The sequence below is a fragment of the Oryctolagus cuniculus genome, chromosome 12 (genome assembly GCF_051225735.1).
Source record: "Oryctolagus cuniculus isolate XC-2025 breed Fujian yellow rabbit chromosome 12, ASM5122573v1, whole genome shotgun sequence".
In the NCBI taxonomy this organism is placed as follows: Eukaryota; Metazoa; Chordata; class Mammalia; order Lagomorpha; family Leporidae; genus Oryctolagus; species Oryctolagus cuniculus.
In genome coordinates, this window is record NC_142878.1 from 86,814,082 (window position 1) to 86,831,793 (window position 17,712).

Consider the following 17,712-nt stretch of genomic DNA (forward strand, 5'->3'; position numbering starts at 1 on the left):
TGCTAACATGCCAGACACCCCTGACACACTGTCAGCAGCAAGTAAGAGCAGCTCTTATATATTTACCATTAGGAACACAAGTTCATCCTCTGGAACAGGTTCTAGATCTGGAACAGTAAAAGAGTCTGGAAACTGTGCGCCATTAGTCAGGGCTTCAGCAGCTTTAATGGTGGTTGAGAAACATTCTAACCAGGCCCACTCATTTGGATTCCATGAGGCAGGATCAGGGAGGCAGCTCTGGTGATGCGGTGGCACTGGAGGGTTACACAACAGCTGATCCAGGTGAAGTCCCACCGCCAGGGACGCCAGACACTGCATATAGGGGCTGTGAACAAGCTGGTCGCCACACACCACATGAGGCTAAGAGACAATGCAAGGATACGATGTTGAAGAGCCTGTGCCAAATATTCCAAATGAACTTACTGAATTCTGACAGACTACAATTGTGGTTTTAAAATTTACTACTTTTTAAGCTTTCTGCTTTGAAATCATTTCAGATTTATGCTGAGCTGCAGAGATAATACAGAGAATTCCTATGTATTTGCAACCCAACTTCCCCTTGTGTTAACATCCGACAAAATGATGACACATTTATTAGAAAACTAAGAAATAAACTTTGGTACCATACTAATTAAACCACAGGACTTCTTTTAATTTTCTCACTAACTCCCCTTTTTGGCTCTAGAATCCAATCCAGAATATCACATTGCATTTAGTATACTGTCACTACGGTTTTTCTTGATTAAAAAAAAAAAAAGCAGACAGATAACCACTAAACCACAGACACCTGTTCCCTCTCAGATTTCTTCTTCAACAAAAGAGCTCTGGTAGCCGTTAGAGGAAAATCCTTCCCACCCTCATGGCATTCCTTAGTCATAGCAGAGCAACTCTGTGAGACTGAGTGGCTCAGAAAATAAAATTAAAATTCATGTACCTTGTGGCAAAAGAAAGAAAGGAAAAGAAACAAAAAGCAGCAGCAGCTCTTTGAAGAGTTCCGCCCATGGACCGCACCCTGTGACTACTGAGGTAGGAGAGACTCCCTTAGGACCACTGCCAGGACAACAGACTCAAATTCTACAGTTCTTTATGCTAGTATTCAATGAAGCTGCTCAGTTCAGTCATAACTCTCTACTAACATCCCACAAAGACTCATTTGGTAGATGGAGAGGATGCTCAATCTGACATCCACATGCATTCCTACCCCTCAAATTTGGGAGGCAAATTCACACAAAAATAGATATATGGCTTGGAAAAGGAAAGATGACACTATGAGGCACAGGTACTATAAACAGTTTGTAGTGAATAAATAATCTGAAAAGGAGTGATATAAACACTATACAAAAATTTGGAGGTTATGAATTTATTTTACGCTAGCAAAAATGAAGACTTTAAAAAAAAAGGGCAGTGCTGTGGTGTAGCAGGTAAAGCCAGTATCAATTCAAGCCCCAGCTGTTCCAATTCCATTCCAGCTCCATGCTAATGTGCCCAGGAAAGCAGTGGGAGATAGGCCCCTGCACCCATGTGGGAGACCTGGAAGAAGCTCCTGGCTCCTGGCTTCAGATCAGCCTAGCTCTGGCCATTGTGGCCATTTGGGGAATGAACCATTGGATGGAAGATCTCTCTCTTTCTATGCCTCTCTGTAACTCAGCCTTTCAAATAAACAGATAAATCTTAAAAAAAAATAAAGACTAGGCTTAGAACTACTAAACAACTATTTATTTATTTATTTATTTATTTATTTATTTATTATTTTTATTTGACAGGTAGAGTTATAGACAGTGAGATAGAGACAGAGAGAAAGGTCTTCCTTTCGTTGGTTCACTCCCCTAATGGCTGCCATGGCCGGCGCTGCGTCCATCTGAAGCCAGGAGCTGGGTGCTTCTTCCCAATCTTCCATGCGGGTGCAGGGACCCAAGCACCTGGGCCATCCTCGGCTGCCCTCCCGGGCCACAGCAGAGAGCTGGACAGGAAGAGGGGCAACCGGGACTAGTACCTGGCGCCCCAACCGGGACTAGAACCTGGGGTGCCGGTGCCGCAGGCGGAGGATTAGCCAAGTTGAGCCAAGGCGCCGGCCTGAACAACTATTTTTTCAGCCTGATTTATCTTCATTTGATTTTATCCAAATAGCCCCAATTATTTTCCTCTGATTTTACACACTTATTTAAAAATTGTAATTCAGATTTTAAGGCTCCCAGCAACCATGGGTACCTAGTGAGTGAATGAGTGGAAGAGTTACCTTTTCATAGGCGTATTGCTCCTGAAGCATCATGGGCAGCCGCTCCAGAAAGGCTCTCATGCAGGGAGCCATGTTTAATCCGAGAACGCCCTGTTGTTTCAGTGCTGTCCTACAGGTTGCTAAAACATGATTGGCAGCAGCCCATTCTGCTGTACAATTCACGACCAAAACATCCTGGTTGAAAATAAATCATGCCATGTGATTAATAAGTTTAAATTTAAAAAAAAAAAACCTGCTATCGCCACCCAATTTGCTATATGCCAACCACCCATGACACACTCAATTACCTTCTAGTAATTGCATTAAACATTTTTGGACACCTTTATATGCAAAAAGGCAGTATTTTTAATGCACACGGAACTTCAAAACATTCTAAATGTTGTCTAGGTAAAAATGACTGAACAGAAATAATCACAAACCTTGTGAATTACCTATCAGTTGATTCTTTTTAAATAAACAATGTGAATTATTTGCTATTTCATAAGAATTACAGGACAGTGTATCTAGTCTATTTCAGAAAAATGACATGACCACAGGGACACCAGGGGAATAGTACTTTGTCCACAGAGGGACATATCTGTAAAGCAGCAGCACTGTTCTCACACTGACTCTAAGGCTTATTCTACACAAACCACTAATGCGTAGGGTCTGATCCTATGTTTTACTTCTAGTAGGACTACTCATGCAGACTCAGAGCTTATTTTAACATTGTTTTACCACACAGAATGTAAATCAAGCCAGAATACTAACTGTCATCTTTAAGGGCATGAAAGTAATACTGTAGGATAAATGTCATGTCACAGAATTATTTGACAGCAGGGCCACTGATTTTTTCACTAGAATATTAAAAGTGTATATTTTGTATTTCTGACCCAAATATTTTTGAGATGGTTCTTCTCTTTATGGAAAATTCTTCTAAGATAATTTAGTGCTATGTCAAAAGTCATGGCAAAATCTCAAAATCCACTTTTTAATTTCCAATATAAATAAAATTGCTCAATAATTAAGCACTTTAATCAAAGCCTTGGGGTATAGTAGAAAGCATATAAGATTTATACCATATGTTCTCTCTGACCTGTGATAACTAATAAAGTACCTAAAAGGTAATCTGCACAAGTGAAATTGACATTTTGAGAAGCAATGACTTTGAACAGCCCTTGTCTTGACTGTTGAACAGTTTTTTTTCCATACTATTTGTTGAACTCTTAACATAGAGTTAATCATATGTATATAAAGTTAATTGAAAATAGATCTTAGTGAAAAATAAGAGTGGGATAGGAGCAGGAGGAGGAAGAGGGGTAGGAGAGTGGGTGGGAGGGTAGGTATGGTGGGAAGAATAACCATGTTCTAAAGTTGTAATTATGAAATGTATGAAGTTGTATTTCTTAAACAAAAGGGTTATGGGGAGAAAAAATTATTGCAGGGGTTTTGGCACTGTGGTACAGCTAGGCTAAGCTGCTGCTCACAACACTAGCATCTTCCCATATCAGAGTGCAGTTCAAGTCCCACTATTCCACTGCCGGTCCAGCTTCCTGTTAATGTGCCTGGGAAGGCAGCGATGGCAACCAAGTACTTGGGCTCATGCCACCCACGTGGGAGATCCGTATGGGGTTCCTGGCTCCAGACTTCGACCTGATCCAGACCTGGCTGTTGACGCCATCTGGGGAATGAACCAGTAGATGGAATCTCTCCCTCTCCCTCCCACTCCCTTCCCCTTCCGTCTCTCCCTCTCTCTGTTGCTCTGCCTTTTTTTTTTTTTTTTTTTTTTTTTTTCTGACAGGCAGAGTGGACAGTGAGAGAGAGAGACAGAGAGAAAGGTCTTCCTTTGCCGTTGGTTCACCCTCCAATGGCCGCTGCGGCCGGCGCACCGCGCTGATCCGATGGCAGGAGCCAGGTACTTCTCCTGGTCTCCCATGGGGTGCAGGGTCCAAGCACTTGGGCCATCCTCCACTGCACTCCCTGGCCACAGCAGAGAGCTGGCCTGGAAGAGGGGCAACCGGGACAGAATCTGGCACCCCGACCGGGACTAGAACCCGGTGTGCCAGTGCCGCAAGGCGGAGGATTAGCCTAGTGAGCCACGGCGCCGGCCTGCTCTGCCTTTCAAATACATAAATCTTTAAAAAAATATTAGTGTAGAAACTGTCCTCGGAATGAATGTGCATTGGAGATCATTCTTCCAGAAAAACTGAGGATGTACAGATCATGATTTTACTGTTCTGGATTTCAAATACACTGATGAGGGGGGAAAAAGCATATTAGACTACAAATCAGGAGTTCTCTTTCTGTCACTTAATAGTTGCATTACCTTGAGAAGTAATAATCCCTCTGGACACCAGGTTTCTCCTCCATCAAGTGAGGCACTTATTCTATGATTTCTATACTTTTATACCTCATGATTTGATATAAAAACAGCAGTATTACCTTTGATCTATTTGAGCAAGCAGCTACTCCAACTTCTGGAATCCATACTGTGGTCTGAATAGCTCCAGAGCCTATTACAACAGTTTGCAAGACAGAACCATCCTAAAATGAGACATATTTATCAATATTCATTAATTAACCTTAGGCATCATTGACTTTTTTTTCAAAGATTTATTTATTTATTTGAAAGGCAGCATTACAGAGAGGCAGATTGAGAGAAAGAGGTCTTCCATCCACTGGTTCACTCCCCAGATGGCTGCAACAGTCGGAGCTGTGCCGATCTGAAGGCAGGAGCCAGGGGCTTCCTCTGGGTCTCCCATGTGGGTGCAGGGGGCCAAGGACTTGGGCCATCCTCCACTGCTTTCCCAGGCCATAGCAGAGAGCAGGATTGGAAGTGGAGCACCCATATGGGAGGCCAGCACTGCAGGCGGTGACCTTACCTGCTACGCCACAGCGCAGGCACTGCAGCACAGTGCTGTAAGCCTCTGCTTGCAATGCAGACATCCCTTATCAGAGTGCCAGTTCAAGTTCTGGCTGCTCTGCTTCTGATCCAGCTCCTTGCTAATGTGCCCGGGAAGGCAGCAGGTGATGGCTTGAGACCCTGCTTCTCACATGGGAGACCTAGACGGAGTTCTAGGCACCCAGTCCTGGCCATTGGGGACATTTGGGGGAGTGAACCAGAGGACGGATGGAAGATCTCTCTCTTACTTCCCCTTGCTCCCTCCCTATTACTTTGCTTTTCAAATAAATGGGCTTGTCTCTGAAGATTGACAACATGGCTCTAATCCCTATCTTAGACCACCAGATCAAATTCCTTTACGCAAATCCTTAAGTTGATGTATAACCTTGCCTATGTGCCTGTTGCCTTGTAGACCTGCTGGTACCCTCTAAATAAAAGTGGGAACGCATAGCTATCCAGTGACACACTGTTAGAATGGATGCTCCCGTGTCCCGTCTCCTCATCTGAAAAACCTGACGTGTACCTACTACCCAATTTTTGAGAGCCTAGTTCACTTTAGAAATACTTATCAGTAAATTAAACTGGACAGCAGGGCTTTGAAAGGAGTTTTGTTAGTATTCCAGATAGTATTACATAAAGCATTTCTAGGATTGGTTAATTTTTTATCATATATATTTAATCATATATTTAAGTTAATGTAAACATATTCCTAAAAAAAAAAATAAAACCTATGTTCTTACCCTTAAAGACCAAATGTTCATGAGCCCACCGAGTCCACCTGACACCAGGGCCAAGCCGTCAGAACTGAAGGCCACGGTGCGAACAGGAGTGATGTGTCCCCGGAGCTGATAAACACATTTGACGCCCGCTGACTTCCTACAGCCATCCTGCAATGGATTATTTTTAACACATGTTGTGATTTTAAAATTTATAGGTTCAAGATTCACAATTCATCCTTAGAAATTTTATATTTCAGTACATAAAGTTGGTGTGGGAGGGAGACAATTCTCATCAACATTAATCTGATTGAATAAATAATAAAACATCAGTCTGGCTCTTCTTTGCTGAAGTTGAATCTTAGTTTTTGGATACGTTTCTAAACTAGTTTTCTGCTCTTCAAACTGGCAGATGCGATTACATTTCAAAGTTCCAAATATCCCTTGGAGACAGAAAATTCTGACTTCTACTGTATAACCAGTTATTTTGAAATTTTGGCTTTAGTTTAAGTAACTTTCTTGCTTATCCCTCCCCCGCCCAGCACTTGTGACCTGCACAATCTGACTCTATATGGATGGGTTTTTCCCTTTATTGACTAATGATTCTGTCACGTAGTGTCCAATCTACCCATTTGCTCTATGGGTTTCAAAAGTGAGATAGGAAAGGCCTGTCCACAGAGCTACTTTCTAGTGCAAACAGCAAACCAGATTTATGTGCACCTCCACATCTGTGATACTTTCCTCCCTTCAGTACACTGGGTATCCCTCCCCTCCCTATTCACCCAGTTCTGCTCTAAACTCCCTCTTCTTTCAGTTACAACACAGCATAATACCAGATGTATTCATTCACCCAAAGATAATGGAAAATATATTTCTTCCAAGGGTATTTGTATCACAAAGCAGAGGCAACAGAGACTGTAAACTGGGAGGTAGCTCAGTTTGGCTGGCCACTCAGAATTTTAAGCAGGCACCAATGTTTAATACTGGGAGATTTTACACAGGACTTCTGACTTCTATTTTAAGACTTAGGACAATCACTAACAAGAGTCTGTTCTGAAGGATGACAACCAGCGCTGTGGCAGCTGGGCCCTTTACAGGAAGCATGTGCACTTCTTGGCTTTTTTTTTTTTTTAGGAAAATGTAAATAATTGCCATTCTTTGTGCGTTCTCTGAAATAGCTTGATTTTTTTTTATAAGTCACCTACAACATAATTGTTAAGATGAGTTACTCAAAACATACTGAGTGGTGATTATTATGATAGTAGCATTTTTTTGTCTTTTTCATCTTCTCCACACTTTCCAACTCCTAGCTTCATGAACTTCTGATACATATCTAGATGGTTCTGTAAGCACCTAAATGCGTAACTTCTGTTTCAGAGAAAGATCATTTTTCATAGATGGAATTCTGGCATCAGTAGGAGAAATGCTCTGGTAGAAGGTGCTCCCACTTCACTGTCTGCCTACAGTATCAATTTTAACTGCTACTATCATAACAAACAGCTATGTTGCAGGTGACTTATAAAAAAAGTTATTTCAGAGAACACACAAAGAATGGCAATTATTTACATTTTCCTAATGGATCTTGCCCTTTTGTATATGGTAGTGGGGATCTTAATAATCAAGGCAAAATAACTTTGATGATATATACTTTTCTATAGTTTCAGGTAAGAGCTTAAAAAATATCAGAATATTACCTGACAATTTGATTCCTGGTCCCACCATCCTTCTGAACTAGTCATACTGGTCTGTGTGGTGTCTTGTGGAATACGCCAAACACATACTAAGCCACTCTGACAGCCACTTAAAAAAAATTGATCACATAAAATCAAAGCATGCCAAAATGCAGAAGCAAGTAAAATATTTTTGAATAGTTATAAATTAGGTCCTGATAGAATTACTATACTTTGAAAATGTATTTGTACTAGGGATCAATATTCTAACAATATTACACCCAGATAAAGAGATTATATAACCAAACTTCACACTGGAAAACCACCCTGTATTTATCTGATGTGATCTTATGGTATTACAGATTATAAGAACAGTAACTGGCCATACCAAGAAGCCATACTTCATGCAAATAATCTTCCGTACTAGTATAAAAGTTAAGACACACATGCACACACACATAATGACATACGTAGCCATCAGTAACTGCAACTTGGATCCTCTCCCTGGAAGACTGCACCAAGCAATGCCATTTACAATAGACGGATGGCAGAGTGAATGGAGACAGCGCCAGCATCCTGCAGCAGGTCCCCAGAGTTTCACATTCTCTTCTTTGGCACATGTCAAAAGAATATGCCCTGTTGGGTCCCACTTCATACTAACAAGGGTATCCTTACAATGGTAGAGACAGAAAAAAAATCAGAGTAATGGTTCCTTCACAAGGTAATACTTTAAATTCAACAATAGTTTAAATTCAACTATTTTGAAATGAGTTTTATGTAAATTAGATACTGACATATTGTCAATTACTAAGCCAACCCACCCTTTTAATAGATAGTCTGCATTAAGGTATTTGCTATAGTCAAAGATTAATAAATGTTAGTTGAATTATGAAGTACTTAAAAGGGATATCTTTCATTAACATTTGCATTTATTAAGAGTTGTTTTTATTGAATGATAACCATTACCATATGAAAAGGAAAAATTTCTAATAAAGTGCCCTTCACACCAAACCAGCAAACACTTAACAGAATATGGGACATGTTTTGCATTTATATATGGCTGTGGTCACTGCAGTCTTCTAATTTTTTTTACTCTCCTCCATATTTTCCAACTCTTGGTTGCATGTTACCAGCCTAGAAGGTCCTATAAACGTCAGAACTGGCAACATCTGTATAAGGTAAAGGAATCATTCCTTGTTGAATTCCTAGTATTATTAGGAGATACTCTGTTCCTATTTCCAGTGTGTTCCTATTTCACTTTTTTTGGTTTCACTTCTTTCCTGACTTGATGGCCTTTTACATACAGTTCTCTGTGAACATACATAATCCAAAGATTTTATGTATGCAACATGAAATCATAAGTGATTGATGTAAAAAAAATTTAAAGGAACTAGTATCAAGCAATACTACAGGAACAATCAAGAAAAACAAGATGGTTGAATAGAGTTGCCTGCTGCTCATGTCCCTACAAAAAAAGACAACAGGGAGTAAACAACTACACTACCTGGAATAACTGAGGAAGTATACTGGAGAGGAGCAGGGACATCCCTGAGGAGCACAAATCCCAAGATCACACCAGAGAGAGGAGACTGAGGCAGGCTACTCCTCCTATACTGTCTTTCCAACCCAGATCAGCTCAGAGCCACGTCAGACTTCCCCTTGTAGGGAAAAGTAAGTTAGAGATCCCCAACAGTTCCCACTACCACTGCAGACATACTCTGGAGACTCTGCCAGCACTCACAGGCCCTGGACAGTTTGGAGAGTTGCCCAGAAGTCCACACAGCTATATTGACATGAACTAGGAGCCCAGTTTACACAACCACCATCCTTTCATGACCTAAGCTGCTATTTTCATTTGAAACTTGACCCAGCATGCTCCCCTGGTAGCTAGTAGTCATAATATACCTCCACTCTCATGATTATTCCATCATGCTAACATGGGCAGCTGCAGCAACATCATCAAGATACTCACAGCCTAGACCCAGCAGAAAGGCTGACACCCCAGCCTCTAATCACTTGGTGTCCTATCCCCCAGTAACAGGTGGACTTGCTCAGAGGGGAAGGTGACACACAGTCAGTGGCTTGCAGGTACCAGGGCCCAGCCTGATTAGCCAGCCAAGCGGTAGCCCTGTCCTCTGGAGAGCCTGCTGTACTACCAGTCATCCTGTAACACCAAGAAACCTGGCCTGATAGCCAATCAGGCAGTGGTTCTGTCCCCTCCATTGAGCCTGCCACACAGCCAGCCAGCTTGACACATCCCCATGTGCCTATGACCAGCCAGACAGTAGCCTTGTCTACCAGAGAGCCTATAACCCTGTAAGGACTTAACAGTCAGACAGGAAGCATTCCCACTTGCAGCAATATCGCCCCATGCCACTATAAACAGCCTCAGTTGATGCCACTAATTTAACCATAACAGCACTGAAGAGGATTATAGCCAAAGAACTGTAAGAGATCACACTACTGAGGCCATCCAGGACTGAAGCTAATGTACCATATCCAAACAAGCCAGCACCCGCCCACAATAGAAAGCCTCTCCCTATTGGAAAAACCCAAAGAAACTCTGTAAAAGTGGAAAAGGAGACTGCTGCACTAGATAAGCAAATGTCAATGCAGGGACACATGTAACATGAAATAAAGAAGAAAACACAGCACCTCCAAGAGAACACATAATTCTCTAAAAATACCCTAGAGAAAAGAAAATTTATAAAATGTGTCAACAGTGGAGAAAGGCACAGGAAGCACATTTAATAAAACAATAGCTGAAAACATCTCAAGACTTTGGATGAAGAGTGATATCTAGATCCGTGAAGCTCAAGGGACTCAATTAGACTCTATCCTGGATTTCATGGCTCATTGTAATAAAATTGTCAAAAGGCAAAGACAAAGAGAAAATTCTAAAAGCAGCAAGGGAAAATTTATATAGAGAATCTCCATTAGACTAATAGCAGATTTCTTAGCAGAAACCCTGAAAGTCAGGTGAATGGGATAAAGCATTCAGAGTGCTGAAAGAAAAAACTTCCAGCCAAGAACACTACACCCAGCAAAGTTATCCTTCAGAGAAGCCAGAGATGTAAGGACAGCCTCAGAAAAGTACAAATGGAGGGATTTCACAAACTAGACCACCCTTACAAGAAATGCTTAAGGGAGTGCTACATCGAGACGTGAAAGGACAGTAACTACTAGTATGAAAACATCTGAAGTATAAAATTCAGTGGTAAATAAACATGAGAAAGAGAAAGGAATCAAACCTTATCACTAAAAAAAACTATCAAACCACAAAGACTAACAGTAAGAGAAGAAAGGACAAGGGCTATATAAAACAATGAGAAAATAATTAACAAAATGACAGTAGGAGGTTGTTAACTATCAATAATATCCTTGAATGTAAATAGATTAGATTTTCCAATTAAAAGATACAGACTGGGAGTGATGTTGTGGGGTAGCGAGCTGCCAACAGCAACACTGGCATCCCATATGGGCACTAGTTGGTGTCCTGGCTGGTCCACTTCTAATCCAGTTCCCTGGTAATGGCCTGGGGACTCTTTTTGTTTCTTTTTCAAATATACTAAATTAATTAATCAATTTGTTTAAAATCTATACTACAGATCAAATGGAACTAAAAGACATTTTAAAAAAGATTTGTTTATCTAATTGAAAGGCAGAGTTACAGAGAGAGAGAGGAAGAGAGAGACAGAGATCTTCCATCCGCTGGTTCACTTCCCAGATGGCTCCAACAGCTGAGGCTGGGCCAGGCAGAAGCCAGGAACCAGGAGCTTCATCCAGGTCTCCTATGTGGGTGGCAAGGCCCCAAGTACTTGGGTCATCCTTTGTTGCTTTCCCAGGTATATCAGCAGGCAGCTGGATTGGAAGTAGAGCATCTGGGAGTCAAACTGGCACTCAGATAGGATGCCAGAGTCTCAAGCAACAGCTTGACCTGCTGTCCACTGGCCCACATTTACAGAATATTCACACAACAGCCACAGAATACATACTCTTATCACCAGAATATGGAATATTTGACACTCCTAAAATATTGCAGAGGACCACAAAAGACCCTAATGGCCAAAGTAATCCTAAACAGAAAGAACAAAGCTGGAGGTGTCACAACACCTGACTTAAAAACATACTACAAAGTTATATATAATATATATAATTATAATGATACATTATATATAATATTATATATAATATATTATGATATACAATATACAGTATACTATAACACATAATATATTATATTAAATAAAATATATAATATGTTACATGTACTGTAATATAATACATGCATTATATTTATATTATATATTATATGTATAATATAGAAGATGTATTATAAAATATTTACAATATATTATATATAATAATATATAATGATTATATAATAATCATAACAGTATGGAATTGGCATAAATATAGAACTACAGACCAATAGAACAGATAAAGAATCCAGAAATAAATGCATGTATCTACAGCCAATTGATTTATGTGACAAAGACACCATCAATATATTTATACATTGGAGAAAGGACCATCTCTTTAATAACTAGTGCTGTGAAAACTGGATATCCACATGCAGAAGAATGAATCTAAGTGTACATACACACACATACATACTCCTGGCCAATTCTCATCATATACAAAATCAATTAAAAATGGATCAAAGATGTATATTTAAGACCAGAAACTAAGAAACTGCTGGAAGAAAACACAGGGGGAATGCCTTGGGACACTGGTCCAAGCAGAGATTTCTTAGGTATGACCACAAAAGCACAGGCAACAAAAGCAAAAATGGACAAACGGGATCACATCAAACTAAAATGATTCTGTACAGCAAAGGAAATAATCAACAGAGTGAAAAGACAACCAACAGAATGGAAGAAAATATTTGCAAACTATTTATCTGATAATATTATTATCCAGAATCTGTAAGAAATGCAACAGCAAAAAGCAAATAATCCAATTTAAAAATGGGCGAATGATCTGAATAGACATTTTTCAAAAGAAGATACACAAAAGGCCAACAAGTATGTGAAAAAATGTTTGACAACATTAATCATAAGAGAAATGTAAATCAACATCACAATGAGATGCCACCTTACACTTGTAAGAATAGCTATTATCAAAAAAAAAAAAATAACCAATACTAACAAGGATGCAGAGAACGGGGGACTCTCATACATTGTTGGTGGAAATGTAAATCAGTACAGCCATATGGAAAACATTACGGCTACAAAGCATGTAAGGACAGTATTCATCTGTGAGGGCAGAAGGGAGGAGTACTGGAGGCTACTCAAAAAATTAGAAATAGAATTTCCATATGTTCTAGTAATCTCACTACTGAGTACACTAAAGGAAATGAGGTCAGTACATTGAAGAGCCATCTGCTTTCCCATGTTTATTGTAGTAGATTTACAATAGCCAAAATATGGATTCAACCTAGGTGTCCATCAATGGATGAAAAAATGTGGTATATATATACACAATAAAATATTATTTCATAAAAAGAATGAAATTTTGTCATTTGCAGCAACACTGATAAAGACGGAGGACATCAATGTTAACCGAAATAAGCCAGGTATAAAAAGACAAATCCCACACATTTTCACCCATTTGTGGAAGCTAAAAGAATTGATCTTATAGCAGCAGAAAATAGAATAGTGCTTACCAGAGGCTGGTAAGTATGGAAAGGGGACTGGAGGGAGGACAGGTAGAGGGGTGCAGCTGGAGAAGAGGAATAACTTTTAATGTTCTTTAGCACAATACAGTAAATGTGGCTGACAACAAATAATCATATATTTCCAAATGGTTAGTAGAGAGGATTTTGAATGTTCCCAGAACAAAGAAATGAGTCTGAGGTGACGGGTATACCAGTTATCTTGATCTGATCATTACACATTATATATGTATAGAAATACTACTTTGTACCCATAAATATGTACAATTATTATGTGTCGATTAAAGTTTTTTAAAATTCAAGAAGTCACCATTTGGGAAAGTTGTCTTTACCTTATGTGCATCAATTAGGACAATGCCACCTTTCTCAAGCGGTTCCTTTGTTCCCAGCAACAATTTTCCATCAAAGTATCCCACTGCAAATGGTCTGTCTTCACTGAACCAAGCAATGCAAGTAACAGACACTAATATGATTTAAAAGAGAATAATAGAGACTTGTCATTTTCTGACTTAAAAGACAAAGACTTAAAAAAAAAATGCAATTGCAACCACTGCTAATTAAGTTTCCAGAGAGTTCTTTAGTGTATCCACACAAAATGTAAGCCATTAGTGGGGATTCCACAAAAGTCATGTGATTTCTAAGTGACAAAGACTATCTCATTTTTAAACTTTCATTCTTTTATTAAATGGTTATTAAAGGAAAAACAAATTCTCAGATAAACAAAATCTAAGGAAATTCATCACCACAAGACCACACTTAAATAAATGCTAAAGAGTCTACATGTAAAAGCAGAAGGATGACAATTACCAACATAAAAACAAAAGCATGTATAAAACAAAATCTGACAAAAAATTGAATTCTCTCACTGTTTTTAAGACCCTATGCCAGGTTCTGTCTTTGGGACCAGAATCTACCATGAAAATGAGAGGTCAGATAAGCCATAAACAGAACATCCCCTGGCCCTTCTGCTTGTTTACGACCCCTACACAGTGTCTCTCCAGATGTTAACAAGCATCCTATTGTAACAATCTATGCTCGAAATTCCTTCTTTATCTAAGTTAACACCAAAAGGCTACAAAGCATGTAAGGACAGTATTCTTCTGTGAGGGCAGAATGGAGGAGTACTGGATCTGAGTGGATGGGAGAGATTTTTCACTGTATACCTTTTAAAACTTTAATTTTAAACCTTGTGCAGGTATTATATATTTTTAAAAAAACTAAACCAAAAAATGCAACTCTATTTTGCTAAGAGAGCCCTGTAAGCAGGTACTATGACCTCTGAATTACCCCATTCCCCACAACTAAGAAAAACTATCTACTAAGATGCCTATCAAAGGCACACAGGGAGAACATAGTCTACGTAAGTAGACTTCCTACTATTTCTTGTCAGACCAGGAATTTCCCTTCTCCATTCTCCTCACCCCTTTCCTCAATTTAACTCCTTTGTTAACAAATTCATCTCTATCAATGATTATTCTCTTTTTTCCTCTTGGGCAGTCTTAACTTTCCAAAGGAAACTGGAAGCCTGCTACAAATGTTAAGTGGCTCACATGAAGGACAATAACTAATATCTAACATTAATGACTAATATATAACATTAAATCTCATTTCAACAGAAAAGTGTAGTGGTGGCAGTTAGGAGAGAAATATCTTTGAATTCAGTAACTAATTAAAATGAAACACCAACTGGAATATATAGAAAACAAAGCCAAAACTAATATTCTTTCAGTAGTTTTCAAAGGTAAGTCTATTTGATTTGCAGGGACTTCTTTAACTAGACACAAATGCAGTCATTTACCATCCTTCCGATAGCAATGCTCCAATTCTCGACGGTGCATGGTGGACACATCAACAACTTCAATCAGTCCTAGAGACCCATCCATCCGGCCCACCAACAATAACTCCGGAGACTCTCCTGACCAGGCTGCAGCTGGGCCCTCTTCAGGCCAAGCCAGTGCAGATACCCAGTGAGGCTGAATGTCTACTAATCCTTTTCCTCCTAAACAGGGAGAATATGTTAACTAATTATTATTTAATTCTTTAAAAAAATAAATACTAATTAATTATAATACACACTCAAAGCAGTCCTCAATTTTGTAATAGCCCTCTAATGAATAAATCTGCAAAGGAAGGACCCGTTTTTTCTCTTTTTTCTAAAGATTTTATTTATTTGAAAGGCATAGTGAGAGAGAGAGAGAGAGAGAGAGAGAGAGAGAGAGAGAGAGAAGGGGGAAAGGGGTCTTCCATCTGCTGGTTCACTCCCCAAATGGCTGCAACAGCCAGGGATGGGCAAGGCTGAAGCCAGGAGTTTCTTCCTGGTCTCCCATGTGGGTGCAGGAGCCTAGTCACTTGGGCCATCCTCTGCTGCTTTCCCAGGTGCCTTAGCAGGGAGCTGGATCAGAAGTGGAACATCCAGGACTCAAACTGGTACCCAGATGGGATGCTGGCATCGCAGGCTGTGGCTTTACCCACTATGCCATGGCGTTGGCCCCTTAGGTCCTTCATTTATGTATTACATACTAGGAGTCTTCAAAAAGTTCATGCAAAATGAGAATTATAAAAAACCTTATATATGGATTTCAAGATTTTTTTAGACTAAAATAACTATTTATTTGAAAGAGAGAGAGAAAAAGAGAGAAAGAGAGAAAGAGAGAGGGGGAGAGAGAGAGAGAGAGAGAGAGAAAGAGAGAAATCTGCCTTCTGCTGGTTCACTCCCCAAATTGTTGCTATAGCCAAGGCTGGGCCAGAGTGAAGCCATAAGCTTGGAATCCCATCTGGCTCTCCCATGAGGGTAGCAGAGGCCCAAGCAGTTGAGCCATCATCTACTGTCTGACAGGATGTGCCAGCAGAAAGACAGATAGGAAGCAAAGCAGCAAGGACTCAAACTGGCACTCCAAAAGCAGCAGCTTAATTAACTGCACTACAAGGTCTGCCCCAAGCTTATCTTAAAAAACAAACAAACAAACAAACAAGTGTGTGCATGCATTTACTTGAGAGACAGAGGGAGAGAGGGACAAATAAAGTTTCAGAAAGAGGTCTCATTCACTGGTTCACTCATCAAATGCCTCCAATACCTAGGGCTGAGCTGATACCAAAGCTAGGAGCCAGGGACTCAACCCCGGTCTCCCACATAGATGGCAAGAACCTAATTACATGAGCTATCATTGCTGCCTCCCAGGGTCTGCAGTAGCAGGAATCTGGAATTGGGAGTCAGTCAGTAATCAAACCCAGGTACTCCAATGTGGACGCAATGTCTTATCTGATAGGCTAAATGTCTGCCCTACCTTATCTTCTAATTCCATTTTTCATTTCCCACAAACTTTTTGAAGTACCCTCATATGATAATCAGATTAACAGGCTAATCTGTAAGTATTAATAGGACAATAATATTTGTAGAAAACAGAGAAAAGGAAAATTTTCAGTGTACAAATATCAAACACTTAAGTCCTCTTCTAATAATTACTGAAAATCAAATTAATATAAGTAATTTACCTATAATTAAGGCTATTTGTGAAATTTGTGAAATAGAAGGAAAATATTATTAAGCATAAATCATTTTTACTTTCTAGAGTGGTACAACAAAAACTGATGAGAATGTGTACTTGTGAAATAAATAACAGAAATGCTTCAAACCATTCAAAAGATTACAGTGCCTAAACACAAATGGTTGCTACTTCTCCTCAAGTCATTCTCCGAATGCTTAATGGTACATGAAAAAGAATTTTTAGTTTACAACACTAGGTTAGTTGAAACGCCTAGAAAGATGAGTTACATCCTCTCTAAAACCACGTTATGCAAAGATTTTCACAGTTGCTGAGTAGTCTATGAGTTTCAAGGCAAAGAAATATATTGTTTGGACTCAGAAGGCTAACGCAAAGGATTAAAAAGCAGCTTCAGCAATATACTGTTATTTACATGGTTCTTACCATTAACTTGCCAGATATTCACCATCTTTTCCAAAGCCCCAGCCAGATACTTCCCACTGATGCTCCAGGAAACAGGCGAGAAACTTGGATCACTGGGGGATCCCAGGCTTTCCTCAGCATCCCCTTCCCTGGAATACAACAGACATGCATGGAATTCTACCTTTATCATCCAAAAACAAATTCAAATGCAAACCTCACAATGAGGGTTTCATATAGACCAGAGCATCCAATAGTAGATTTTTCCATTTCAAAGCATGGTTACCAACACTTGATAATTATACATTAGCTAGTGTTTGTCATCATGTGAAAAATGTAGAATCACAAAATATATGTTTAGACTATTGCTCAATTAATAGGTGTATGACTTGTCAACCAAAAAAATTCAGATTTTGTATGGGTTGTACACACAGCTATTATTGAGAGTATACCAATTCCTATTTGGCTAACCTTCAGGGAAGCTTCAGGAAAGAAATACCTACAGCTGGTATAATGCCTATATTATAAAAAATGCTATATCCTGGTAAAGAAGCAATATAATTACTCTATTGCCTAAATAACCTTTTAATACTAATGGAAAATTAGCCTACAATTTTATATAACAGAACA

At 39.5% G+C, this 17,712-nt stretch overlaps 1 protein-coding gene across 1 annotated transcript in view; it reads right to left on the reverse strand.

The window, feature by feature from the left end:
* Nucleotides 1–17,712, reverse strand: part of HERC1 (HECT and RLD domain containing E3 ubiquitin protein ligase family member 1) — a 224,691-nt gene that overhangs the window by 27,020 nt on the left and 179,959 nt on the right. The window contains exons 54-62 of the mRNA XM_089310529.1: nucleotides 17,107–17,234; nucleotides 14,979–15,179; nucleotides 13,513–13,643; nucleotides 7,974–8,173; nucleotides 7,528–7,633; nucleotides 5,858–6,004; nucleotides 4,658–4,759; nucleotides 2,237–2,410; nucleotides 67–360 (exon numbers count right to left, since the gene is read on the reverse strand). Coding sequence (XP_089166655.1) covers nucleotides 67–360; nucleotides 2,237–2,410; nucleotides 4,658–4,759; nucleotides 5,858–6,004; nucleotides 7,528–7,633; nucleotides 7,974–8,173; nucleotides 13,513–13,643; nucleotides 14,979–15,179; nucleotides 17,107–17,234 — 1,483 coding nt within the window. The remainder of the gene's footprint in view (nucleotides 1–66; nucleotides 361–2,236; nucleotides 2,411–4,657; nucleotides 4,760–5,857; nucleotides 6,005–7,527; nucleotides 7,634–7,973; nucleotides 8,174–13,512; nucleotides 13,644–14,978; nucleotides 15,180–17,106; nucleotides 17,235–17,712) is intronic.